At 34.4% G+C, this 27,444-nt stretch overlaps 2 protein-coding genes and 1 long non-coding RNA gene across 3 annotated transcripts; all 3 read right to left on the bottom strand.

Moving 5' to 3' along the window:
• Nucleotides 1-184: 184 nt before the first annotated feature.
• On the bottom strand, nt 185-6,353 carry LOC146139393 (cytochrome P450 2C5-like). The gene is made up of 9 exons (XM_083392423.1): nt 6,144-6,353; nt 5,312-5,457; nt 4,783-4,885; nt 4,155-4,264; nt 3,356-3,477; nt 2,907-3,019; nt 1,342-1,486; nt 902-1,065; nt 185-506 (listed from the first exon to the last, which is right to left on the bottom strand). Exons 1-9 carry the CDS (start codon nt 6,351-6,353, stop codon nt 192-194), a joined length of 1,428 nt encoding a protein of 475 aa, XP_083248549.1. The 3' UTR covers nt 185-191.
• A 1,722-nt stretch (nt 6,354-8,075) lies between these two features.
• LOC146139392 (uncharacterized) lies at nt 8,076-18,790 on the bottom strand. Its single transcript, XR_014501316.1, has 3 exons — nt 18,579-18,790; nt 8,864-8,927; nt 8,076-8,377 (listed from the first exon to the last, which is right to left on the bottom strand). It is a non-coding gene; the product is annotated as an uncharacterized LOC146139392 (long non-coding RNA).
• Nucleotides 18,791-20,011: 1,221 nt separating this feature from the next.
• Nucleotides 20,012-26,654, bottom strand: LOC146139391 (cytochrome P450 2C5-like). Its single transcript, XM_083392422.1, has 9 exons — nt 26,364-26,654; nt 25,883-26,028; nt 25,483-25,591; nt 24,847-24,956; nt 23,826-23,947; nt 22,529-22,641; nt 22,041-22,185; nt 21,092-21,255; nt 20,012-20,326 (listed from the first exon to the last, which is right to left on the bottom strand). Exons 1-9 carry the CDS (start codon nt 26,652-26,654, stop codon nt 20,012-20,014), a joined length of 1,515 nt encoding a protein of 504 aa, XP_083248548.1.
• Nucleotides 26,655-27,444: the final 790 nt, after the last annotated feature.

Here is a 27,444-nt window from a genome sequence, read left to right as displayed (position 1 = left end):
ATTGCATTTGTTTTATGTTTTTTTTGTCAATAACTTGGAGCGTTACTTGACTTAAGCAACTAATGACTTGGACTCTAATATGACTTGCTATTGTGTGAAAAGACTGAGGTTAGTTTACAAATGACTTGCTCGGAACTTATTTCCAAATGATTTGTTTACAACTTTGGAAGTACGTTATCTCCCAGTCAAAGTCAACTGCGCGGAGTGAGCCTGACGACGCAGTACTGCGGTGAAACGACCACAGTTGCAACTTTTCTGTCCAGCGGGGGTGGGCGACCACTGGCACTCTCCACATGGAACCTCTGGAGAATCTTCACGAAGAAGACGAAGATTTCCACTCGCGCCATTTTTTCGCCGATGCACACTCTAGAGCCGATGGAAAACGGTATTACCCTGCTGGAATGGACGAATCGGCCTTTGTTGTCCAGGTGTCTGTAGGGATCGAAGTGCTCCGGATTGGGCCAGTCTTGGTGGTCCATGTGTACGCCTTGCAAATTCGCAATCACCTAGAAAGTCAACAAGACCTTTGGATATTAATTTGGATGGTTTAGCTGGTGATATATTTGTTGATACTTTCTTTTCAAAAAGGTAAAAGCTTAAGACCATAATAACACAACACTATAGTTTGCAGTCAACTGTTTGATGGCACTCGTAAGCCCAGTATTGAATATTTGACTTGCGGGTAAACAACTTGTTACGTTAGTGTTACAATTACATTAGTGAAAACGTTTAACCTGGCTACAGAACTAACGGCACGTGCAGTTTATGCGAAAAATAATTGTGATGACCATGATGAGAGCAGCAAACAAAACTCTACAATTAAAACACGCTGAAAATGCCAATGAAGTCACAAAGAGAACAAATAGGAATGTACAGCGTGATATGTGTATGTTTAACTTACAGTTGTACCCTTGGGAATGACGTATCCTTGAAGTTTCACCTCTTCCGTAGTACAATGCTGTATGCCCAGCGGCGTCTGATTTCGATACCTCATGCCCTCCTGAATAAATGCGCACGTAAAGGGCATTTCAGCCCGTCTTTCCATCGTCGGGGTCCCGGTAGATCCTACATACAGGAATATTTGAACATATTAGCTGTACGAAATACGCTAAGTTTGTTTGATGTATGTGTATTTTTGTGGGATTGTTCTAAAAATAGGTCTGCAGTTTAAAATATTTTAGTTTTACTATCAGATTCATGAACTCTCAAAACCGGGAGACTTATTTATATATGCTGTATAACACCGAACTTGATATTACCTTGCCGTATTGAAAAAATGTAGTTTTTTTTGTTTTCACAGGCTAAACAAGTATAAAACCACCGATCTAGCTTAAGACTTACCAAAAACATTTTCAATCTCTTGGTCTATTAGTTTACGGTGTTCCGGAAAGTTCATATAAAACACAAAGAGCCACGAAAGAGTGGTGCTGGATGGTTCGGTTCCTGCAGCAAATAGGTCACGACACGCTGTGTTAAGTTGTAGCTCCTGTAAAACAAAATATTTCGTTTACCCATATAAATGAGCTATATCGTTCATTTTGTTTACATGTCTTTATTTTACTTTACGTAAGTCTTTTCGACAAACGACTTAACGTGACTGAAGTCTTTTGAACAAAGGCATTGATTGGAACGTTTTTATAATATTTTTTGACCAACTGGGGTCCATACAGCAGTTTCAGAGGGTCAGCAAGGAGAATTATTCTTAAGTTTTCGCAATTAGGAGATAGCGAATGTTTTTAAACATTAGTCCATGTTTTAAGCATAATTATCTGTCATCATTAACATCTTCAGTTATGATTACTATTCGATAAAATAGCACTAGTTAGAAAGTTGTTACATTAGAAAGAATTGTGACTGCACTATTATACTGCACGAAACATGGGTCAACTGACCTTTGAATTTATAGGGCCGTGAAACATCAAAATAATTGCAACGGGTCGACCAGGCAAAATTTTTAGAAAATTTGGGAACCGAAACTTAAAGCTTTTCGACAAATGACTTAACGTGACTCAAGTATTTTAAACATATGTATTGATTGGAACGTTTTGTACCGTTTATTTTTTTTAATAAAAATGCCCCTGTAAAGCAAAAGTTTTTTGTCTACCCATTTAAATGATATATATTGTTCATTTTGTTCATATCCCTCTATTGGCAAAGGACATCTTCCATATAAAACGTGTGGCACAACTTTGATACTGGTGTTATAAAATTCCCAAAAAGATGCAAGGTGCCTGGATCACAATGTACAGTATTTTACCACAATGAATCGTTGACGATCTCAGTTTTATTACAGTCAAGATAATTAGTTTAAAATAAGCATTTTTGTTTAAAGTGTATAAGTCAATGCAATTGAAATGTAATGAAAGACACGCAAACGTATGTGTTTAATAACATAGATCGACAGATTCGGCGAGTCTGCGATGACTTTTCGGTGTACTATTGATACGGAAGCCGTAATCGTTGGTCATAAAGCAGCTTCCGAGGGGCTAGATCACAGATGTTATTAAACACATATGTTTGTGTGTCTTTCATTGATTGATACGGACTGATGATCCCCCAGTGTGAAGTTGCTTGTACTAACAAAATGTGCAAGTATTGACGCATGGTTGTTTCTCGACTCGCTCCTCTCTGAGCCTGAATAGCTCAGTTGGTAGAGCGACGGTCCCGGCTTGACCGGAGGTCGTGAGTTCGAACCTCACTGCAGGCCAGTTGTTTTTCTGGCTTGCTCTGCTTGCATCATTAATCGACAGATTCGGCGAGTCTGCGATGGCTTTTCGGTGTACAATTGAAATGTATTAATAAAATCTTCTTAGCTGTTAACACTTCAACTCCTTTTTTTTATTGTAAATACCAGTTTTTTTTACAAACACTTGTGTTGCAGTTACGTGCAATTAGTTTTCTTTTACCGTAAACCCTTCGACTCCTGATTTTTGTTGAAGCAGGAACGCATCAATGTAGTCGCGGATATTTTCAGGGTCAAATCTGCTCTTATGTTCATCCAAAGTTTCCTGGATTTTTCCTTAAGATGGATTTTTTACACAATACAATCACGTTTATCATAAATATATGGCAAACTGAATTACCTTAAACGGTAATATTTTCGGGCAACGTTCTGGTAACACTTTAAACAAAGATTGACATTTTAATGACAATAACAGACTTAATGGAACTTAGTCTCTCGTTTTTAAATGAGTTGATACAACTTAATTTCTATGTTTATTGTTACAATTGATGGCTACCGAAAATAAAATCCAGGTCCGACAAAAGCACACCTGCTATATGCCCCTATATTTACTTGGCGAAATCTATTAAGTAACTAGCAGCCAAAAGTTTGTCTAATTTATAAAAAAAATACCTAAAATGAATTCAGCCCTTTCTTCGGCTTTGTTCATCGTTGCGCTGAAGTAGGGAAGGTGAACCAAGAAGCTCCAAATAAAGATTAGAGTTTGCCTCGTTGCGTGTTCTGGGTCCGCGAGGCTGTTTGATAAATGGGTTGATGTTTAACGTTTTAACCGTGTATTTAAACAGCAATTTTAGATATAAAGTTTACGACTATTATGGTAAACTCTAAACGTAAAAAATGTTAAACTATGAAACAAACACGCGAAAGCGATTATTTAACATAAAGTTCGCACAAGCAAAATGCGATTGCTTAAATTATTAACTTCGGACTTCTTTTAAAAAAATATAGTTTTCTAGTTTAATAGCAAATTTTCATTGGGTATCAACACATCTCATCTAAGCAGTGTTGTAATGACTTAAATTAATGACTTGACTTTAGTGAACTTTAGTTACTCTTTTTTAAATAACCTGACTCAACTTAAGTTGTTTCGACAAATTACTTGTGACTTAACTCTTTAACCAAAAAGAAATTACACGTGGCTCAAGTATTTGAAGTTTTGGACTATTTTCGAGTTTATATTATTGCTCATAATCTAAGTTTACCAATCTAATAGTTAAACGTTCAATTTGTATGACGAGGACTTCCGACTTAAATTGACTTGCTCTGTGATTATGAGTGGGACTTGACTTGTTTTTTGTGCAAAATACTTTCGACTTTAATGAGTTCATAAGGACTTACGTCATATCAAAATGTCTTGTTTACAACACTGCTTCTGAGTATCACAGTATTACAATCTTTTGCATATACTTACATCAATTTCAAGGTGCGCAATAGCTTAATGAACTGTGGATCCTCGTAGTCGAAACGTTTTCCCATAACTGTTTTCCAGATAACATTCGCTGTTGCCGGATAAAATGCGAGCTTGGGGGCAGAAATTGTTTCATAAATATATATAAGAAAAAAAATGTGGATATAAGAAGTATATTTAAAGTGAATGAAGATAATCTTGCTGCACGGCATTGTATCGTAATCTAAAATGGTTTAATTAAGGCCACGTTTTTGAAAATCGCTGATGTTTTGGTTGCCTATTCGGGTATTCAGTGTCTTAAAGCAGGTTACGCAAACAGGTAATCAAAGAGTCAATGGTTTCATTTAACGTTTTGCATCAAAATTCTTTCGCGCTGTCCAATAGGTGCAGGTTTCAGTTCAAAAGATCTTTAAGATTGATCACCCATTAGGTGGCATGCTATATGTGATGCATTGGGTGATGTAAGGCTGCCATAACTTATAAAAAGTCCTTGTTTTAAGCTTAGTGTTTCTAAGTAGCAGGGCTGCGGAATCGATTTTAAAATAGTTTTACGAGTCGCGATTTCCAAATTCCGGCTCTGACTTTCGCACGTTCACACAAATATTAGAGGCAATTACAAAAACGCACAAACCTGAAAGTCGATGTCAGTGTCTTGAAGTTTTTCTAAATATCGCACTAGTCTTTCGCCTTCATCATTTATAACGGTTTCCATTTTGATTTTCCCAAGACCTTTCCTAAAATATACAGCAGTCAGTGAATATTGGTTTAGAATAGAACACAAGGAGAGTGTTGGAATGATTTCGCACTAAGTTGTGATGATTCGAGACTTTGTAAAAGCGTTTGTTTGGAAAAACGTATTTTCTTTCTTTTAAAATGTGCTGCACTAATATTTATTATTTCTAATAATCACAAGTAAAGATTAAACTAAGTACAGAACTTAGTAAACCGAAAATCAGCTTGTTTAGATTTTATATGATAAATATATTTCGCTACTAAAAGCATCATCAGTATCAAATTGATTTATTTGAATTAAGATACTAATGATACTTTTATAGTAGCGAAACATACTTTTCACGATTTTGATTTCAAGCAGGTTCTAGTATTCGAAAAAAGGTATGATAACCACAAGTAAAATGTGAAACTTATCAGTGTCAACTTACTCTCGTAGATATTTCAGTGCAAAGTGCTTTTGCACCTTAAAATCTTCACCGTACTTCTTGAATGCAATTCCGTTGTGTTTGGTCGTGTTGCAAAACAATTGAATCCAGGGACGGTCAGCGAAAGAACGGCCTTGTTGGACAAACGCCTGCAACGTTATGCGTTGTTTTAAAGATACCCAACTATTACAAATTGGTTTATACTTGTTTCAGGTGCCATCAATGACCCTTAATCGAATAACTTTTGGTGTGCTTAGAGAAGCAAAACCATAAGTGACGTTTAGTTTAGAATATTTTTGGTTACTATTTGTTTTAAAGCAGGGTTTTTAAATTGTTCATTTTATAAATAGTGTGAATTAATATAAGAAATAATTGTTTTTATAAAAGGGAAAATTGTATACTGCTTACAATTTCCTGTCGCGCAACTTTTGTTTGATTTAGAAAATGAAAAATATAAATTTTTTTAAATACAACTTTATTTGTACTTAAACATTAGCAACATATTAAATTGGAATTTATAACAGCACCATTTTTGGGGAAATACAATATCCTGACAATTGATTTACATTTTTCCAAACCTATCTTCGAAAAAAATATAAACAAATTAAACAATACTAAAAAGATATATATATTTAAACACTACCGTTATCGATAGCTAAATGACGAATGCTTCTATATATATCCACATTCCGCCTCAATTGTTATAAATTCGGCCTTATTTATTACAAATGGGAGATTGCAAGTTTTTCCCTGGTAGACTATGTTTAAGATAGATTCCTTGCAACATACTTAAGCTTAACTTAAATCATTTAGGCCTTGTTTTAGTTTGACAAACCTCGTGAACGGAATCGAAGTTATTCAGGATCACTACACTTTCGGAGCCCAAGCGAACTGACATGATAGGTCCATACTTTAAGCTCCACTTCTTAAAATCCTTATCAGGTTGCCTTGACAGAAATGGAACAATTCCTAGCAAGGGAACTCCTTTTGGACCAGGAGGAAACTTTGAATGTGGTGTTCTTCGCCAGTTAATGTAGATGAGCATTACGATAATACACAACCAGGTATAGGCGTTAAAACTCAACAAAATAACTGTTGCGTTATAAATGGTCTCTTGCCATGCCATTTTTGTTAACATACAACGTTATCTTATTACAAACCTGAGCCTATACTGCACATAGGTTAGTATCGTAGGTACAGTTAATAAGTATATCAAAGATCGGGTTTTACTTCTCATTTGATGCCGTATAAATAACGCCTAATAAATGTGTCAACATAAAATATGTATATTTCATAAAATTAAGTTATATAGATTAAAATAGCCTGTCAATGCTAAGTTGACCTATTATAATGCTACTCAGTTTAGTCAAAATTCTAATCAATAAAGGATAAGTCAAATTGGAAACTCTTAAACGCATATAGGTTTTTCTGAACGCATATAAGTTTTATTTCCTGTTACGTCTGCCACTGTGTACGTCTTGGTGAAAACTGATTGCATTGCTTCCAAGAACGACGTATTGTGTGGACTATTTCCAGATAATTACAGACTATCACGATTCAACGTGGAAGTTGTCCAAGACAAAACGTGATAGTTCTTTATGAATAAACGTGAGAAAAGCGTACAGTTGCGCACGCCAATTGCACATTTCCTGTTCAATTGGCGTCATACATTAACGGTATTTTAAAAACAACTGTTTTGCCCTTTTTCTTGATAGTTAACTTTCAAATTCCTCTCCAACCATAATGAAATGAAAACTCGTATCAAAAATCATCCAATCATAAAATATCATCATTCTTTCCAACATATAGGCAGAACAACCAATCGGCAGTGAATATTTCGTGTTTTTTCTAATGTATGAATTTTAAGTTTAAAAAAAATAACATTGTATTAGTGTAATGTAAGCATTGCACAATTGCAAATATAATCAGTTTTGCAAAGCTGTCAAAAAAGAGGGTAGCCTACACAAAGATAACATGTTTTAATATCAACATGTTTTATTTTTCAAAAAAACAATAATAATATAGCATCGGTAGATAATTACTGTCAGTGTTAATGCAGTTAAAATTGAACGTTTCACCTGCTTGAACGGCATAACAAAATCGAATTTTAAGCAAATAGAAAAACATACTGTTACGCAATTAATATGTGCTGCAACTTCAACAGAGAAACAATCGTAAATTACAACTCGAATACAAAAATATACAACTCCTCAAAACAGCCGTTCAGGGTGTAATTATATTTCATGTCCAGCGGGGGTCGCTGTGCCCCCCTTCCCAAAAAGACAGTTTGCCAAATTTTATCGGAAAGCAGGGTTAAAAAGTTTGCTTTCACAGAAATGCATCCACATTTTGCCTGCGTTGTACTCCCAGAACCGTAAACGAGCGTATATGTTATTTCAAATACAAGCAACACTGTAAATTGAAATCCAAGCCTAGGGGTGGAAATTGTTAAGCTTTGGGGTGGTCCACTCGAACATGGAAAATTCCATCCCACCATGGTAATTAGCAACCCCATGGATGGGAATTTCAGGCATGGAATTTTCCATCCTATATGCTTTCAAACTTTAGGGATGGGTTGGGCAACCCTCCTTTTTTGATAGTACTACGCATGGAATTTTCCATCCTACAAATTTATCTATATTTGTCAATCGGTTTCGGCCATTATCCCTGTTTGATATTACCACGCATATAATACCGATGTGATGTTTATTGAAAGAAAAAGTTTAGAGAGTAAAGTACGAAAAACTAACAACAATTTCAGGTACGGTAACAATAAATAGATTGGTATCAGAGGTGAATAGTAAAAGGTAAACGTAACATACGGCAAAGAAATAAACAAAAACATGTATGTATTGTATATACTTATATGTTTTTACAGTCAAATCTTTGTTTTTTCTAAATGTTAAAACTCCGGCAAAGGAAACTGACACCAAACAAAAGTAAGCATTATACAAGCATAGCAGTATAACCTTGGTTGTGCAATGTGCAGAGCCAACATTTTGGCTTGCAAACTGAAGTACTATGGGTGTGGACACGGACATGTGTCATCACTGGTATCAGTGGTGTACTCTGAAAAACATTCAAACACAATTTATTAAAATAGCTAAAAAAATTAATTTTCAACTGTACCAACAGGCCAAACTTTACGGTTTTGTTTTCGAAAATTAATCTGAGAATGGTTACTCACAGCCTTGAAACTACTAAACAAAAGTTAAAACACATGGTTACTATTTAATGCCAGTGGTCCCCAAAGTGCCAGTGGTTGTATCGCATATCTATATAACAGGATAATTTGCAGTAGTTTTAAGATGTTTAAAAAACTGTGAATGCACTCCTTTTTTAAAGAGTTTAATGAGTTAAAAATGAAAATTACATGCCTTTAATTTTTTTACCCGTTCAAATTAAATTTATTACAACAGCATATTTTAAAGCTGCTTTACCTTGTGCAATTAAAAGTTTTTGATCAGGGTTAAACATTTTAAAATAATTTTATAAGATAAATGTAGTTGTAGTTAACCAAATTTACACAGAATAAATGAAGGTTTAAAAACATACGTTGGTGATAGAAGGCTCTTTTTGGAAGTCAAAGTTGCAGAGGCAAAACTGATGCTTGATGAAACTAAAACAACAAAAAACGTTACACTCTTAATCACAATTAAATGTAATTAGCACTGCGCTGCTTTGTCTTCAGAAGTAACCATTGTTAAAAACCCACATTCACAACGTTAGGTTGATAGGAAAGGCAGCAGTCACGGCATGACCATTTCATTAAGCTTAGGGTATGAATTGCTTAGTTTAGCCCAAAATATGGTCAAACTATCTTTCTCAAAGCCTAATCGGGTTGTCTTCTTGCAGCTTAAAGAGTTAATTAAATTTAATTTTTTGTAGTGAAGTAGATAAAAAACTAAAAAAAATATTTTTCAATTTTCATGCCCCCCTTGAAAAAGCCTCATGGACCCCTAGGGGCCATGGCCCACAGGTTGGAAACCCCTGGTTTAAAGATTTCTTATAAAATAAAGAAAATGTGAAGCAGTTGGGAAAAGGGGTAACTTTAAAACTTTTTAAAAATAGGTAACTTTTAAAGCTGCAAAAATTCCAACAGAAGGTCAAAGACCATTGTCATTTCGGCGAAATAATTTTTCATGCTTTTTTTAACATTTTTTACGCCGTTTACCACAATTTCACTTTCTTTTGCCTACGACGTATAAAACTGAACTACAATTAAATATTTTCGCGTTTTTTGTCATCAATATAATCAGATTGTCAATTCATTCAGATATTTACAGCAAAATAGGTTTTCCGTAGCCCATTTGTGCTTAAAAACAAAGAAAAGTTGAAGTTGGGGGTACATTTGGTCGAATTTTTAAAAACTATCCACACATTAAAATTTTCTAAAATTTACATACAACTACTAGCAAGTATTCGTAACAAGATAAGCATAGTCTCCCACTCTGGTCATTCAGATATTTTCAGCGAAATAGGTTTTTCGTAGCTTATTTGTGCTAAAAACAAAGTAAAGTTTGGGGTGTTCATTTGGTCGAATTTTTAAAAACTATCCGCACATTACAATTTCCTAAAAATTTCCATACAACTACTAGAAAGTATTCTTAACAAGATAAGCATAGTCTCCCACTCTGGTCATTCAGATATTTTCAGCGAAATAGGTTTTCCGTAGCCCATTTGTGCTTAAAAACCAAAAAAAAGTAAAGTTTGGGGGTATATTTGGTCGAATTTTTAAAAACTATCCGCAAATTACAATTTCCTAAAAATTTCCATACAACTACTAGAAAGTATTCTTAACAAGATAAGCATAGTCTCCCACTCTGGTCATTCAGATATTTTCAGCGAAATAGGTTTTCCGTAGCCCATTTGTGCTTAAAAACAAAAAAAAGTAAAGTTTGGGGGTACATTTGGTCGAATTTTTAAAAACTATCCGCACATTAAATTATCCTAAAAATTTACATACAACTACTAAAAATTATTCTTAACCAGATAAGCATAGTCTCCCACTCTGGTCATTCAGATATTTTCAGCGAAATAGGTTTTTCGTAGCCCATTTGTGCTAAAAACAAAGTAAAGTTTGGGGTGTTCATTTGGTCGAATTTTTAAAAACTATCCGCACATTACAATTTCCTAAAAATTTCCATACAACTAATAGAAAGTATTCTTAACAAGATAAGCATAGTCTCCCACTCTGGTCATTCAGATATTTTCAGCGAAATAGGTGTTCCGTAGCCCATTTGTGCTTAAAAACCAAAAAAAAGTAAAGTTTGGGGGTACATTTGGTCGAATTTTTAAAAACTATCCGCACATTACAATTTCCTAAAAATATCCATACAACTACTAGAAAGTATTCTTAACAAGATAAGCATAGTCTCCCACTCTGGTCATTCAGATATTTTCAGCGAAATAGGTTTTTCGTAGCCCATTTGTGCTTAAAAACAAAAAAAAGTAAAGTTTGGGGGGTACATTTGGTCGAATTTTTAAAAATTATCCGCACATTACAATTTCCTAAAAATTTCCATACAACTAATAAAAAGTATTCTTAACAAGATAAGCATAGTCTCCCACTCTGGTCATTCAGATATTTACAGCAAAATAGGTTTTCCGTAGCCCATTTGTGCTTAAAAACAAAGAAAAGTTGAAGTTGGGGGTACATTTGGTCGAATTTTTAAAAACTATCCACACATTAAAATTTCCTAAAAATTTCCATACAACTACTAGCAAGTATTCGTAACAAGATAAGCATAGTCTCCCACTCTGGTCATTCAGATATTTTCAGCGATATAGGTTTTCCGTAGCCCATTTGTGCTAAAAAAAAGTAACGTTTGGGGGTACATTTGGTCGAATTTTTAAAAACTATCCACACATTAAAATTTCCTAAAAATTTACATACAACTACTAGCAAGTATTCGTAACAAGATAAGCATAGTCTCCCACTCTGGTCATTCAGATATTTTCAGCGAAATAGGTTTTTCGTAGCCCATTTGTGCTAAAACAAAGTAAAGTTTGGGGTGTTCATTTAGTCGAATTTTTAAAAACTATCCGCACATTACAATTTCCTAAAAATTTCCATACAACTACTAGAAAGTATTCTTAACAAGATAAGCATAGTCTCCCACTCTGGTCATTCAGATATTTTCAGCGAAATAGGTTTTCCGTAGCCCATTTGTGCTTAAAAACCAAAAAAAAGTAAAGTTTGGGGGTACATTTGGTCGAACTTTTAAAAACTATACGCACATTACAATTTCCTAAAAATTTCCATACAACTACTAGAAAGTATTCTTAACAAGATAAGCATAGTCTCCCACTCTGGTCATTCAGATCTTTTCAGCGAAATAGGTTTTCCGTAGCCCATTTGTGCTTAAAAACAAAAAAAAGTAAAGTTTGGGGTGTACATTTGGTCGAATTTTAAAAAACTATCCGCACATTAAATTATCCTAAAAATTTACACACAACTACTAAAAATTATTCTTAACCAGATAAGCATAGTCTCCTATTCTGGTCATTCAGATATTTTCAGCGAAATAGGTTTTCCGTAGCCCATTTGTGCTAAAAAAAAAGTAAAGTTTGGGGGGTACATTTGGTCGATATTTTAAAAACTATACGCACATTAAAATTTCCTACAAATTTACATACAACTACTAGAAAGTATTCTTAACAAGATAAGCATAGTCTCCCACTCTGGTCATTCAAATATTTACAGCAAAATAGGTTTTCCGTAGCCCATTTGTGCTTAAAAACAAAGAAAAGTTGAAGTTGGGGGTACATTTGGTCGAATTTTTAAAAACTATCCACACATTAAAATTTCCTAAAAATTTCCATACAACTACTAGCAAGTATTCTTAACAAAAAAAGCATAGTCTCCCACTCTGGTCATTCAGATATTTTCAGCGAAATAGGTTTTTCGTAGCCCATTTGTGCTAAAAAAAAGTAAAGTTTGGGGGGTAAATTTGGTCGATTTTTTAAAAACTATACGCACATTAAAATTTCCTACAAATTTACATACAACTACTAGAAAGTATTCTTAACAAGATAAGCATAGTCTCCCACTCTGGTCATTCAGATATTTTCAGCGAAATAGGTTTTCCGTAGCCCATTTGGGCTTAAAAACAAAAAAAATTAAAGTTTGGGGGGTACATTTGGTCGAATTTTTAAAAACTATCCGCACATTACAATTTCCTAAAAATTTTCATACAACTACTAGAAAGTATTCTTAACAAGATAAGCATAGTCTCCCACTCTGGTCATTTAGATATTTTCAGCGAAATAGGTTTTTGTGCCTAAAAAACAAAAAAAAAGTAAAGTTTGGGGTGTTCATTTGGTCGAATTTTTAAAAACTATCCACACATTATAATTTCCTACAAATTTCCATACAACTACTAGCAAGTATTCTTAACAAGATAAGCATAGTCTCCCACTCTGGTCATTCAGATATTTTCAGCGAAATAGGTTTTTCGTAGCCCATTTGTGCTTAAAAACAAAAAAAAGTAAAGTTTGGGGGTAAATTTGGTCGAATTTTTAAAAACTATACGCACATTAAAATTTCCTACAAATTTACATACAACTACTAGAAAGTATTCTTAACAAGATAAGCATAGTCTCCCACTCTGGTCATTCAGATCTTTTCAGCGAAATAGGTTTTCCGTAGCCCATTTGGGCTTAAAAACAAAAAAAATTAAAGTTTGGGGTGTACATTTGGTCGAATTTTTAAAAACTATCCGCACATTACAGTTTCCTAAAAATGTTCATGCAACTACTAGAAAGTATTCTTAACAAGATAAGCATAGTTTCCTACTCTGGTCATTCAGATATTTTCAGCGAAATAGGTTTTTGTGCTTAAAAACCAAAAAAAAAGTAAAGTTTGGGGGGTACATTTGGTTGCATACCTCTCTAGTAGCCTCATTAAGCTTATATGTGGCAAGTAATTTTAGGGTTTCACGTTTATTTTGTGTTAACCAAATAATTTTTTTTGTAATATTTTGCAAATGGCGTCAAACGCAAAAATGGTATAACCTACCTTGGTCCTTTAAAGCAGTGGTCGGCAAACTATGAACCGCGACCCAAATGTTGGCCGCAGAGCCATTTTAGTGGCCCGCGAGTTTTAAATGGTTTATTGTTATCATGTAGTTGTGGGCCGCATGATAGCCGTGCATTCATTGCACTTCATTTTAAAAGTTTATGTGGCTGAGAATTACACTGTCACAGCCTGGTTTAGGCCCGCGCGCCAAATGTGGCCATGTTCCTCCAACTGAAACCTGTAGGCGCAATTTTTTGCGTTTCGCGTGTAATGTGGTTTATTTGCATAATACGTGTTGTTTCTGTTAGGGAAGAACACGTTTCTTAAATTACTTGATCTATGACGTTACTTGTGACGTTAATGGTGCGGATGTTTATGTTCTTCTATCAGTTTTACTTTAATCCAGTGTTTCTTAACCTTTTTTGCTTAAGGGCGCACGTTAGAGACGTATGAAAACGTTGCGGCGCACCTTACGAGCGAAGCGAGCGCGAAATTTTTTAGGTGTACCGGTATTTCTCTTAAATTGTCTTCATTATGCCAATTTTGATGGTAATTGGCTTTTATGAATTTGTTGCTGATGAAACTACTTTTATTTGAACATTCTAACGTAGTTGGTTTCGGCAAACTTGTGTGTTCGTGTTGTATCAGCTTCTGTGCTTGCTACTGTACCTTGCTCTCAGTATGTTTTATCAAGGACACATAATAAAAGCACAACGTTTTCAACATCGTCACCATTGCGTGAAGGAATTTATCCGGGGGAACCAGACCGTGACCCAAAACAACACCCTAGACCTTCTCTGGGGCTGTTACTATAGCAACCTCAAGGTCCGTGCGTCACATTTGGTGGTTTTCCATTGGTTTCCGGCTGAAGTGAAAATTTGTTTCTCTCTCAAGCAACCCAGAGAGTGTTGCGTACTTAGCTGCATTAGACGCTTTTCTAGTCGTCGTGTGTTCTAGCTTACTTGTTTGCGTATTTTATCAAAGGGAGCGTTGAACAACTTGCTATCTGACACCAACCGAACCTGTAATTACAGTAAATGGAGTTTAATAAGCATATTGCGCAATTTCATCTACTTTACACAAATTTGCGTAGTTCAATAAATATAGCCTAAAGCGTTCCACAAGCATGTGGCGAAAGTGTATTTTTTTATAGTGTCTATAAATCAAAACTGTTTTTATTGTCATGAGGAACTGCTGTGTTTGGGATAAGCTGTTTTTTTTCGAAGGTTAACCGAGATACGCGACGCCTTTAGTTTAAAACAAGTTTAGCAAAATAGGATTGGACATACTAAAAACATAACTCAGATTTTTTCAGTTAAGCGGAAAATACAGCTGGGGGTGGGGGGGCATGACCACGCTCCCTTGGATACGCCCATGTTTGTCGGTTAGGCCGAAGCGGTTCCGCTTCAATTTAAAGACGAGCGTTGGTTCCGTTAAACTTGAACAAAGCAAGAAAAAAGGTTTGTGAGCGAACAAAGGACGCGAGAGTCTGCATCGCAAGGTTGTCTCGTACTTCGCTCGACATTTAGCACTTGTTGTTCAAACATTAGCGACTGAAAGTTTGAGATTTTGGTGAAAACCTTCTAAATGTAGCTCAGAAAACAAAAGCATAATTAAGTTCGGTTCAAAATATTTAAAATTAATGCCTTTTTATTAGTTTTAATCGTTTTTTTAATTAAAAGCAGTCGTTATGTTTGCCTTACTGAAGGTTTTGTCAACAAAATTTGTTTACTATGTTTTTGCAAAGTAACATGTCAAAATTCACGGTAAATATTGTATTATTTGACAACTTTTTTAGCCGGTTTTGGCGCAAATTTTTATGGTGGACTTACTTTATGACGTCATTAATAACCGTTACTATCTGATTAACAGTAAAGACTAGCGAATAATTAAACAATAATTTAATGCCGTTTTGTCTTAACTTTGTTTATTGTATTTTTGCTATCTTCCTTTCTAATAAACATACTTAGCCTTGTTGGAACAGCTTTGTGTAACTTAAACTTATGAATTCATTTGTCACATACCATAACGCATTACGTCATATATTGTGACGTAGTGATATGTTAAGCTTTACATGAACATACCAAGTCTTGTTTGAGCAGCTTTGTGTCAAGTTAAACTTGCAACTTTATTTGTCATCTACCAAAATGCGTTACGTCATATATTGTGACGTAGTGATATGTTAAGCTTTACTTGAACATACCAAGTCTTGTTTGAGCAGCTTTGTGTAAAGTTAAACTTGTGCGAGTGAAATATCTGAATGACCAGAGTGGGAGACTATGCTTATCTTGTTAAGAATACTTTCTAGTAGTTGTATGTAAATTTTTAGGAAATTTTAATGTGCGGATAGTTTTTAAAAATTCGACCAAATCTACCCCCCAAACTTTTAATTTTTTTGTTTTTAAGCACAAATGGGTTTCGGAAAACCTATTTCGCTGAACATATCTGAATGACCAGAGTGGGAGACTATGCTTATCTTGTTAAGAATACTTTCTAGTAGTTGTATGTAAATTTGTAGGAAATTTTAATGTGCGGATAGTTTTTAAAAATTCGACCAAATGTACCCCCCAACTTAAACTTTTTTTGGTTTTTAGCACAAATGGGTTTCGGAAAACCTATTTCGCTGAACATATCTGAATGACCAGAGTGGGAGACTATGCTTATCTTGTTAAGAATACTTTCTAGTAGTTGTATGTAATTTTTTAGGAAATTATAATGTGCGGATAGTTTTTAAAAATTCGACCAAATGTACCCCCCAAACTTTAATTTTTTTTTTGGTTTTTAAGCACAAATAGGCTACGGAAAACCTATTTCGCTGAAAATATCTGAATGACAAGAGTGGGAGACTATGCTTATTTTGTTAAAGATACTTTCTAGTAGTTGTATGTAAATTTTTAGGAAATTATAATGTGCGGTTAGTTTTTAAAAATTCGACCAAATGTACCCCAAAACTTTAATATTTTTTGTTTTTAAGCACAAATGGGCTACGGAAAACCTATTTCGCTGAAAATATCTGAATGACCAGAGTGGGAGACTATGCTTATCTTGTTAAGAATACTTTCTAGTAATTGTATGTAAATTTTTAGGAAATTTTAATGTGCGGATAGTTTTTAAAAATTCGACCAAACGTACCCCCCAAACTTTAATTTTTTTGTTTTTAAGCACAAATGGGCTACGGAAAACCTATTTCGCTGAAAATATCTGAATGACCAGAGTGGGAGACTATGCTTATCTTGTTAAGAATACTTTCTAGTAGTTGTATGTAAATTTTTAGGAAATTTTAAGGTGTGGATAGTTTTTAAAAATTCGACGAAATGTACCCCCCAAACTTTAATTTTTTTTGTTTTTAAGCACAAATGGGCTACGGAAAACCTATTTCGCTGAAAATATCTTAATGACCAGAGTGGGAGACTATGCTTATCTTGTTAAGAATACTTTCTAGTAGTTGTATGTAAATTTTTAGGAAATTTTAATGTGCGGATAGTTTTTAAAAGTTCGACCAAATGTACCCCCCAAACTTTAATTTTTTTTGTTTTTAAGCACAAATGGGCTACGGAAAACCTATTTCGCTGAAAATATCTGAATGACCAGAGTGGGAAACTATGCTTATCTTGTTAAGAATACTTTCTAGTAGTTGTATGTAAATTTTTAGGAAATTTTAATGTGCGGATAGTTTTTAAAAATTCGACCAAATCTACCCCCAAACTTTAATTTTTTTTTTGTTTTTAAGCACAAATGGGCTACGGAAAACCTATTTCGCTGAAAATATCTGAATGACCAGAGTGGGAGACTATGCTTATCTTGTTAAGAATACTTTCTAGTAGTTGTATGCAAATTTTTAGGAAATTTTAATGTGCGGATAGTTTTTAAAAATTCGACCAAATGTACCCCCCAAACTTTAATTTTTTTTTGGTTTTTAAGCACAAATAGACTACGGAAAACCTATTTCGCTCAAAATACCTGAATGACCAGAGTGGGAGACTATGCTTATTTTGTTAAAGATACTTTCTAGTAGTTGTATGTAAATTTGTAGGAAATTTTAATGTGCGGATAGTTTTTAAAAGTTCGACCAAATGTACCCCCCAAACTTTAATTTTTTTTGTTTTTAAGCACAAATGGGCTACGGAAAACCAATTTCGCTGAAAATATCTTAATGACCAGAGTGGGAGACTATGCTTATCTTGTTAAGAATACTTTCTAGTAGTTGTATGTAAATTTTTAGGAAATTTTAATGTGCGGATAGTTTTTAAAAGTTCGACCAAATGTACCCCCAAACTTTAATTTTTTTTGTTTTTAAGCACAAATGGGCTACGGAAAACCTATTTCGCTGAAAATATCTGAATGACCAGAGTGGGAGACTATGCTTATCTTGTTAAGAATACTTTCTGATAGCTGTGTGTAAATTTTTAGGAAATTTTAATGTGCGGTTAGTTTTTAAAAATTCGACCAATCTACCCCCAAACTTTAATTTTTTTTTGTTTTTAAGCACAAATGGGCTACGGAAAACCTATTTCGCTGAAAATATCTGAATGACCAGAGTGGGAGACTACGCTTATCTTGTTAAGAATACTTTCTAGTAGTTGTATGGATTTTTTTAGGAAATTTTATTGCGCAGATAGTTTTCAAAAATCCAGCTCAATGTACCCCCCAAAATCTGTGTTTTTTTCCAAAAACTCTTTTCGAGTTTTCTTTATATTAGCAAAATTAATGGATTACGGCAATGCTGTTTCGGTGGAAATATATGATGGCCAGAGTAGGAGACTAATGCTTGGTAGGCAAACTTTATTGTTGTTGCATTGTATTTTTTAGAACTTTTGGATGTGTGCAAATTCTTTAAAATTTATTCTAAAACAAAGATTTTAGCAGATATATTTTAAAAATGTGTTGTTGTTGTTGTGACAATCTAAATGTATTGATGATAATTAAGGCAAATCATCATTTATAAATCAGTTTTGTATGAGTTCAGCAAAAGATAATGAATTTATGGTAAGCGGTTCGTAAAAGTGTGAAAAAAAGCGTAAAAAATTATTTCGCCGAAATGACAATGGTGGTCAAAGATGAACTGCTTAAATATACATGCGACATAAAATAATGCGGTTAAACATTTTTATTAACAAACAACTTGATATTAAGAATTAAGTTTTTGTTATACGTATAAAGCAAAACATTAAGAGCCCAACATCTAAAATATTAAATGAAAATCATGCACTTTATATATTATGCTATTCAACCAACTTAATTACTATTTACCTGCAAATTTTGATGAGCAGCCATCCTAATTAGAAAATCTTTAACATCTATAAGCTTTAAACCCAACAGGTCAGTTCGCATTTATTGGCACTTTTCTCCGATATCTTCAGTATTTTTTTCAGATTTCCAGGTGTTCAATCAGGATTTTATGCTCATATTGTATAAATATTTTAGATGCGCCCTAAAACTTTTCCGCAGATGTAATAACCATGTTTCCTGGGTTAGATACAAATTTAGTGCACGCTAAAAGTAATTTTATTCAATAAATTTAATTTTTTTATTTTTATATAAACCTATCAATATAATTACAAATACAGTTAGCCTACTATTCTAAACATATATTTGATAGCAAGCCTAATCTTTAGCGCTGAAGGCAAAAATAAAAAAAACAAGCTCTAGACGAGAAACTCCAGCGCTAAGCTGCCTGACTTACTATAAACTTCTGTTGCCAAATGTTTAAACTCAATTGTGATGTCATCCGCATATCGGCCAATCGGGCGTCTGGAGTTTAAAAATATGCGCGCCGTTCGAAAATGAAAAAAACGCAATATAATAAATTGCGATGACAGCGGGTGCGGGTAATGGTCGTCGCGAAGTTGAATCAGCGGGAAGCCATTGTTGCCTTTCGCAGGAAACCGCGTGAACAGCAAGTACGAGAAGTACTTTTCCATGAGATTTGGTTAATGTTGAAGCAACCATTACTAATGCAATATCTTTAATTATTTCACATCTTTATTCCCGGATATATAAATATACTTCTTTATTTTTGGTAAATAGGTAGCCTAAATAAGAAAACTTAAGAAAAAGGAAAGCAACAATTTATATTATATATATGTTATGCTTGGAGAATAATTTTCTGCAACGAAAATTAAAAAATCGTAATTTCCATCGTTAGGGTTTTAAATTTAGTGCATCATAAAAATGATGGAAATAACCATCCTCTACACAGCTCGATTGACTTAAACAAAACACGAAGCATGGTAAATGCCATCCCTAAGGTTGTCCATTTTTTTCAACATCACTTGAAAGGTGGAAATAACCACGCTTGTACAAATTTCCACCCTTGGAGTTTGTAATTTCCACCCCAAAATCGGACTCCAATTTACAGTGAATAAACACATAAGTCAAATTTGTACTTTTCATTATAACCTGCCCTGTGAAGTTTCGCGACGTATTTTTCTGTTAGGTCAACATTGAAGGTCACAAAGGGTTAAAGGCAAAAGTGAGTAAGTTATATGAACTGTTGGGAAGCACTGGGCCAATGCCATATCGTTTAAAGTAAAATTTGTGATTTTCATTATAACGTCAAAAACCTTACTTCAGACATTTGTTACGTTAACATTGGAGGTGGCAAAGGGTTAGTGGAAGAAGAACATCTAGAAATGTTGAAAAACACTGGGTTAAATTTATAGCATTTTATTGCACAAGCCAAGTTAGGTGCGCGGCGTGAGCTTGACTAGGCATTCTCGAGGGGCGAGGACAGTAGAAACCACTTCCTTGTCCAATGGCGGAAGTTGGCCACTCGCGCTTTCAACTCGAAACCTTTGAAGAATCTTAACAAAGAACACGAAGATCTCGACTCTCGCCAAGCTTTCACCGATGCAGACTCGGGAGCCGATCGCGAAGGGGATTATTTTGCTGGATTGGACGAATCGACCGTTTTCGTCCAGATGTCTGTAGGGATCAAAGCGCTCCGGATCTGGCCAAGTTGTCGGGTCCATGTGAAGGCCTTGCAAATTCGCTATCACCTGGCAAAAAGTGAAGCCTTGACTGAGATCAAATGAATTAGAGAACCTATCTAAAAAGTACAGCCTTGACTGAGATCAAATAAATTTGAAAACCTATTTAAAAAGATACAGCCTTGACTGAGATCAAATGAATTAAGGAACCTATCTAAAAATTACAGCCTTTAATTTAATAAACGGATTACAAAACCATAAAACTGAAACCAAGTTTCATCGAGGAATTAAAGAGTCCTGTATGGGAAGTCGAAGCGTCGAAAAATCTAAGTGGAAATTGCAGAAAGAGCATCTTTTTAATATATCATGCCTATAGCAGACAAAGCATATATTACGAAAATAAGTTTGTTTATGGGTACACCTTGCACGGATCTGTAATGTAGGTTACAAAGGTCGAGTAGATATTATTCAAGATGATGTCGATCTACTCGACCTTTTTGGCTTTGTAATTTATTTATCAAGTTTGTTTATTTTTTAGAAAATTAAGTTCAACTTCAAAATAAAGGAATCATCAGTATCTTAATTCAAATTAATCTTCAATTCGATCAACCAGAAAAGTTTGTTCTTTACCAATCGCATTCAGGCAGATTTTTTATGAGAAAAACTCTTGACCGCCTTAATACTTGATGATTAATCCAAAAACAGGACGAATTTAAAGTGTTTTTTTAATTAACGCAAACACTGTTTTGATCACACTCTCTGGAAACACATAAATACAATGTGAGCCTCAAAAAGCAGTGCTAGTTGTTTCTGCATTTCTTCACCTATACTTACTTTGGTGCCTTTCGGAATAACTAAATCTTCTATTTTAATGTCTGAAGTGGTAAGGTGCAGGGCGCCCAGTGGTACCGTGGTGCGATATCTCATGCCCTCTTGGATAAAGGCGCAGGTAAACGGCATTTCTGATCGTTTTGCCATTGTTGGTGAACCAGCAGGGCCTGTAGAAATATCACATTTCAATTTTTTTTTCCTTTAGATTTTAAACGGTTTGGTAAAAAATGTTAAAAATAGTGCGAACTGTAAAGCAATTAATTTTATTTTAGAAACTTTAAATCAAACTGTAAGGAAGTTGAAAAACATTAGGATTCCTAAAAGACATATTTATCCATATATGCAATAAAACTAAAGTTTAAATACCAGATTAAAATCAGTATCAGGTAGTTTTTTAAAAGAAATATATTTTTCGCTCATACTGGCATCGTCAGTTCCTTATTCAAATAGAAACTATTAATTTAAATTACGGCGTACGTTTAATTACACGTGGCTTGCGAAAAATGCTAAATTCAATGATTGCATTTTAGGCACGCAAGTCTGAGTCAATTTTCTTGGAAATATGATTTTTTAAAGAGAAAGTAAGTTTGGTAAAAAATGTTTAAAATAGTGCGAACTGTAAAGGAATTAGTTTTCTTTTAGAAACTTTAAATCAAATTGTAAGGAAGTTGAAAAACACTAGGATTCATAAAAGACAATATCTCAAAAGTTTAAAAACCCGAGTAAAATCAGGATCAGATAGTGTTTTTAAAAGAAATATATGTTCCTTAAAAAAATGTCTGATCCTGGTTTTACTCAGGATTTTAAATACGCTTCAGCGGAACAGTGATCGATAAGAAGAAACCTGCGGCCAATGGTTTTGGATTCCATAAAGATACGCCCTTATATATTATCCATATATGGGCACGCGTGGTGTAATTCAATATTCTTTACTGTGTAAGTGAAGTCTTACCCAAAACCGTCCTTATTTCCTCGTTGATGATTTTTCGGTGTTCCGGGAAATTCATGTAAATAACGAAAAGCCAAGAAAGTGTTGTGCTCGACGTTTCGCTCCCGGCAACGAAAAAGTCACGGCAAAGCGTTGTTAGCTGGACGTCCTAAACGTTTGTAGTAAAATTAAACAATTTGATGGTGGGTGGACATATAAACCGGGAATAAAGCGGCAAGCACGGAAAAATTAACGCAAACAATACTTTTTTAAAGAATAATTGCGAAATTATACAGAATAGGCATGGAGTGCCTTATTATGTCTAAGTTTTATCTCAATTGCTGATGTTAAGTGTTCAAAAAGTTGACAGACAACAGTATCCCATAAAATAAAAAAACAACGTCATGTTTAAATTTGGCATGCGTATTGTATAACGGGAAACCCTTTAATATGTCCAAACCAAATTTTGAGTTGCCTAATGGTATTGGAAATTGTAATTAGTGCCCTCTTACCGTAAACCCCTCGACACCGTTTTGTTGTTTAAGCAAAAATTCATCGATGAAGTCTTCTATGTTTCCAGGATCAAATCTCTTCTTATGCTCGTTAATGTCTTCCTTGCATTTACCTAAGGATGTATTTTTCCACGATTAAACTGCATTTATCATGTATATGAAAAGGGTAACTACTTTAGTGCTCTAGATAGACCAACAGTGCTATTCAGCAAACATATAATAGGAAAAACATTGTCATACTAAGTTTAATTATGCATCGCTGTGAATAAAAGTTTAGCCTGCAGTAAACTTTAGACTCAAGGGCTTAGAAATAAGTTCTACCAACATTAGCGTTGGCCACTTTTTAAACTTTGTTATTTTTGGTAAAAAGGGGAAGTATGTTAACATACTTCCGATGCTGCAATAGTAATCCACAACAAATACCCATTACATATGGATCAATTAACTTTGGTCATTACCCGTACTTAGTTTTCCTAATTTAAAAACGTATAAGTCTTAATTTTGGTGGACACTGCAGTTGTTTATGGTTTGAATTCTTTGGTAGACTAGTATACTTCTACACACGGCGTCCAAAATGATCTTTAAGGTTATAAGGAGGTCCACACTATAACGTTTCGACTGTTATTGACATTTTTTATCGATGTACAAAATTTAAGTTTAACTCTAAATTCAATTTACCCGCTAAAGTTACCGAAACATTACTTCAACGAATGCAAGCTAAAGCAGGAAATAAACAATGTTATGCTTCACTGTCAAGCGTAAAGAGTACATAAATTTCTATAAATTAAAATGTGTCGCAAACTGAAAAATATGGGAGACTTTACTTGAGTAGACCTTTCCTTGATTGCACCATAATCTGTACAACATAGAGTCCTTTATTGATTTAAATTTGCCTCATTTCACTTCAAAGCATTTTAAGGTAATATAAGAATTAGCGTTACCGTATGCCGTTTGAATTTTAGTGATTTAATTTTTTCAGTATAGGTCAAGGATATTAAACTGGCGCACCGCGTACCTTTTAAGTTAAAAATTTGACCCTCAATAAGCGTCCATTTTTTTATAAACGCTTGAACTACGTTACTGTATGATTAGGCCACATTTTCATGGAACTCAAAAAAAATTCTTTCACAAGCCGACTCTAGCAGAACAAAAACTGACATTTGCTTTCCAGATATTTCGCTATTCGCACCGTTTTGAAATATTTTTTAAAACGTGTACTTTCGTATTTTGATGTTAATTGGTCAAAACTACATCCCAATTAAATGACAGTTTTAAATTAAAAGTAATGCGAATGTACTTAAAACCAATCTCATCTTTTCGTCGAGATCTTGCATTGTTGTGCTGAAGTAGGGCAGTTTGGCCAGGAAATTCCAAACATATATTAGACCTTGCCTCGTAGCATGTTCGGGGTCAGTGAACCTGCGATATATGGCAGAAGGTTTTCTATTTGAAAATATAAACAGAAAAACTAGAACCATTCTGCGTTTTACAGCTTAGTATTTTTACAGCTTGATATAATATAAGAGTACTAAATGAAACAGCAAGAATCTGATCATTTAATGCCCCAACTTTTTTTTTATCAACTCGCTATTGCGTACACTCTATGTTTAATAAGGATTTGATAATAGGTTGCTTTAAGCGTAACGTTTTTTTAGAAAGTACGTGTTCAATTTTGCAAAATTATCCCAAAAGCTTTATACATGTTATCATAGCAATTTTAACTGAAAACCTAACCTATTTTATAAACTATCTGTGCAAAGCAATGTTGTAGAACAAAATTTAGTACAGTATGAGTTAATACATAACGCGTAAGCTGCTTATTATGTTAAACAAACCAATAATTAGAATAGGGAAATTTGACATTTTAATCCAGGTTGTACGTTCGCTTTAAAAGCTAAACTATGAGGGATTATTTTGGCCAAGTTACAGTGACCGCATTTTTAACGCGCTTAATCGCGGAAGTTTCATTCAAGGAGAAGGCTATAATACTTGTAACACCGTCGATGTAGTTTTTAAACTAACATGCAAGATTTTTATTAATCTTGACACTGTTTGTTCAATAAGTTGCTCTTTATCGTTGTTTGTAACCTTGAATAATCCAAAGAAAACAATTAATGTAAGCCTCGCATATTTCTAAACAAAGTCTCGCAATAGCCTACATGTGTGGATTATTATACCTTAGCAAATGCAAGTTCAGGGACTGTGGCCCAACCTGTCGCTCATTGAATGGCGCTATAGTTTAATCTAGTCGGTCTTTCTATATTGTTTATGGTTTGTAATAATAACAATTAAACACTTAGTTTGTTTTTTAAACTTACATCATGTTCAGGGTGTACAATAGCTCTTTAAACTTCGGGTCGTCATATTCAAATCGTGAACCACGTAACATTTTCCAGATGACGTTGGAAGTTGCTTGACACAAGGTGTGCTTCGTGTGATAAAAGTTAATTAATTCAATGTTACCAAACTTGAAATAAGCCTGTATTACTCTTAGACTTATTGAGTGAACAGATTACGCTACTTCGTCGCAGTGTTCAAAACAGTTACTTTTATATGACGTCCTAGTCAAGTCAAATGCGAAATAACTATAGTCCAAGTCAAGTCATTCTCAACAAATAACAAGTCTTAGCCTAGTCAAGTCAGAAAGTCTGTTTCAAATCAAATTATTAAATGACGGGCTTAGCTCAATTTATTTGAATAAATAGATAGACTTAGGATTTTGTGTTTTACCTGCAATACATTTTTGATAAATATCTAGTATTACTGAAGCTTATTGTTTAGTTTAGCTGCTCTATCAAGGCTTAATGAATGAAGTAACTGTTACAACCTCAAAAGTGTGCTGACTACATTAACTGAAAGCAACCCTGAAACTAAGTGTTTGTGAGTACCGTTGAGTTTAATAGGACATTAGTAATATCTGTATACTTAAGGTGGTATTACAAAGACATACAAACCTGAAAGTCAACTTGTTGTTCGGTTTGTTGAAGTTGCCCTAAATACTCTAGAAATCTGTCCCCTTCGTCGTTTACAATGCTTTGCATTTTCATTTTGCCAAGCCCTTGCCTAAAAAATATAGATTGTTTAACATCCATAGTATGGCGAATATGTTTTGATGTTATGCTGTAAGCATATTTAAAAAACAAAATTAACGTAGGATGAACATCAAAGCCCATTAAAAAGTAGGTATAGCATATTTTAACGTTTGGAATAAATCTTCATTCATTTTTCAAACATCTGATTTTAAGGCCTACTTATTATTATTGGCTATGATATTCAGTCTATGTCCAAATACTAGCCTACCTCCAATCATAAAGCTCCATAATTAACATATATTTCAACCCAGTAATAACTTACTCTCGTAAATATTTTAAAGCGAAATGCTTTTGCGTTTTAAAGTCGTCGCCGTATTTCTTGAAAATAAATCCGTTGTGTTTCGTTATATTGCAAAATATTTTAATGAAGGGACGGTCAGCGCAAGCCTGTCCCTGCTGCACAAACACCTGCAATCAACATAAAGTAAAAAATTTACTTTCAGGGAAATAAATACTAAAAAAACATTTGATTGATACCCGATGGAGATTTACTGCTCCAAGCATTCCAAAGTGAGTACTCAATCTCAAAGTTAAATGTGTTCAACAGTTAAAATTTTAATGATGTAAAAATAGCCTTAAGTAAATACACGTGTCGAATTTTTGTTACATTTTTTTGTACACGTTTTATCAATTTCTTACGGCACACTAATGTTTATCACTTGTATGTCCCATACCTTTGTTAAGGCGAAACCTTTTTTAAAAAAACAAAAAAAAAACAGTTTTAATCATTTCCTGTAACTTACTTGATATATGGAGTCGAATGTGTTCAGAACCACTGTACTTTCAGTGCCCATGCGAACCGACATTATAGGTCCATACTTTGCGCTCCACCTCTTAAAATCCTTTCCAGGTTGCTTTGACAAAAAAGGAACGACACCCAACAAAGGAACTCCTTTGGGTCCAGGGGGAAATTTAGGGTGCGGCGTCCTTCGCCAGTTAATGTAGATGAGCACTCCCACAATACACAACCAGGTATAGGCGTTAAAACTGAACAGAATCACCGCTGCGTCTTTCATAATCTCTTGCAACTGCATATTTTTTGAGTTATGACAGCAATTTACTTGTAAACCTAAACCTGTATTGCAGATTACATTGGCGTTAAGGATAATTATTACATAATTTCCATAATATATTTAAAAAAGCATAAAAGTGACATCAAATATATGTAACATGGAACTATAATATTAAAACCCTGGTACAATACAGCCCTTAGAGCAGGGGTTCTTAAACTGGGGTCCATGGACCCCCGGGGGTCCGTGAACTAGTTTTAGGGGGTCCATGAAAGCCTAACTAAAAAACTAGTGTATACTTAAAGTAATTCATGTTTAAAAGAAAACACTTTAATCAAAAATTAAACGATTTTGCACTGAATGTATAGTTAGACTGCAGTTTACTTTCACATTTTTCGGACCGAAATAACATAGTCATGAAGTGTATTTATTTTGTGACGTCATTTTGGGGCATTTCTTGTCTACCGGGGCCCATGCGAAGCAAAAAAAAAATTAGGGGTCCGCGGTAAAAAAAGTTTAAGAACCCCCACCTTAGAGCATGGGCCTTTTTAGGCTTCATTTTTACGTTGGTAAAAGTTCCCTTTTCGCAAATGCTATGTCACGTTTGAATAAATTATATTTGTTCACAGGATCGTGTTTTAGGGTTGCCCGTTTTACAACGTCACGTTTATAATGAAACTTTGTGACGTCATTTCTGAAATTGTTCGTGCGTTACCGGTAAGGGAATGTGTTTATGTCACCCCTGGGTAGCAACCAATTGTGCCAATAAGTATATTGCCGCACCTTGCAATAAAATGACCATATGTTTCGTTAC

This window comes from Ascidiella aspersa, chromosome 6, assembly GCF_963924565.1.
Source record: "Ascidiella aspersa chromosome 6, kaAscAspe10.2, whole genome shotgun sequence".
In the NCBI taxonomy this organism is placed as follows: domain Eukaryota; kingdom Metazoa; phylum Chordata; class Ascidiacea; order Phlebobranchia; family Ascidiidae; genus Ascidiella; species Ascidiella aspersa.
Note: the sequence above shows the minus strand (reverse complement) of the source record. Positions and strands in the feature narration are given on the sequence as shown.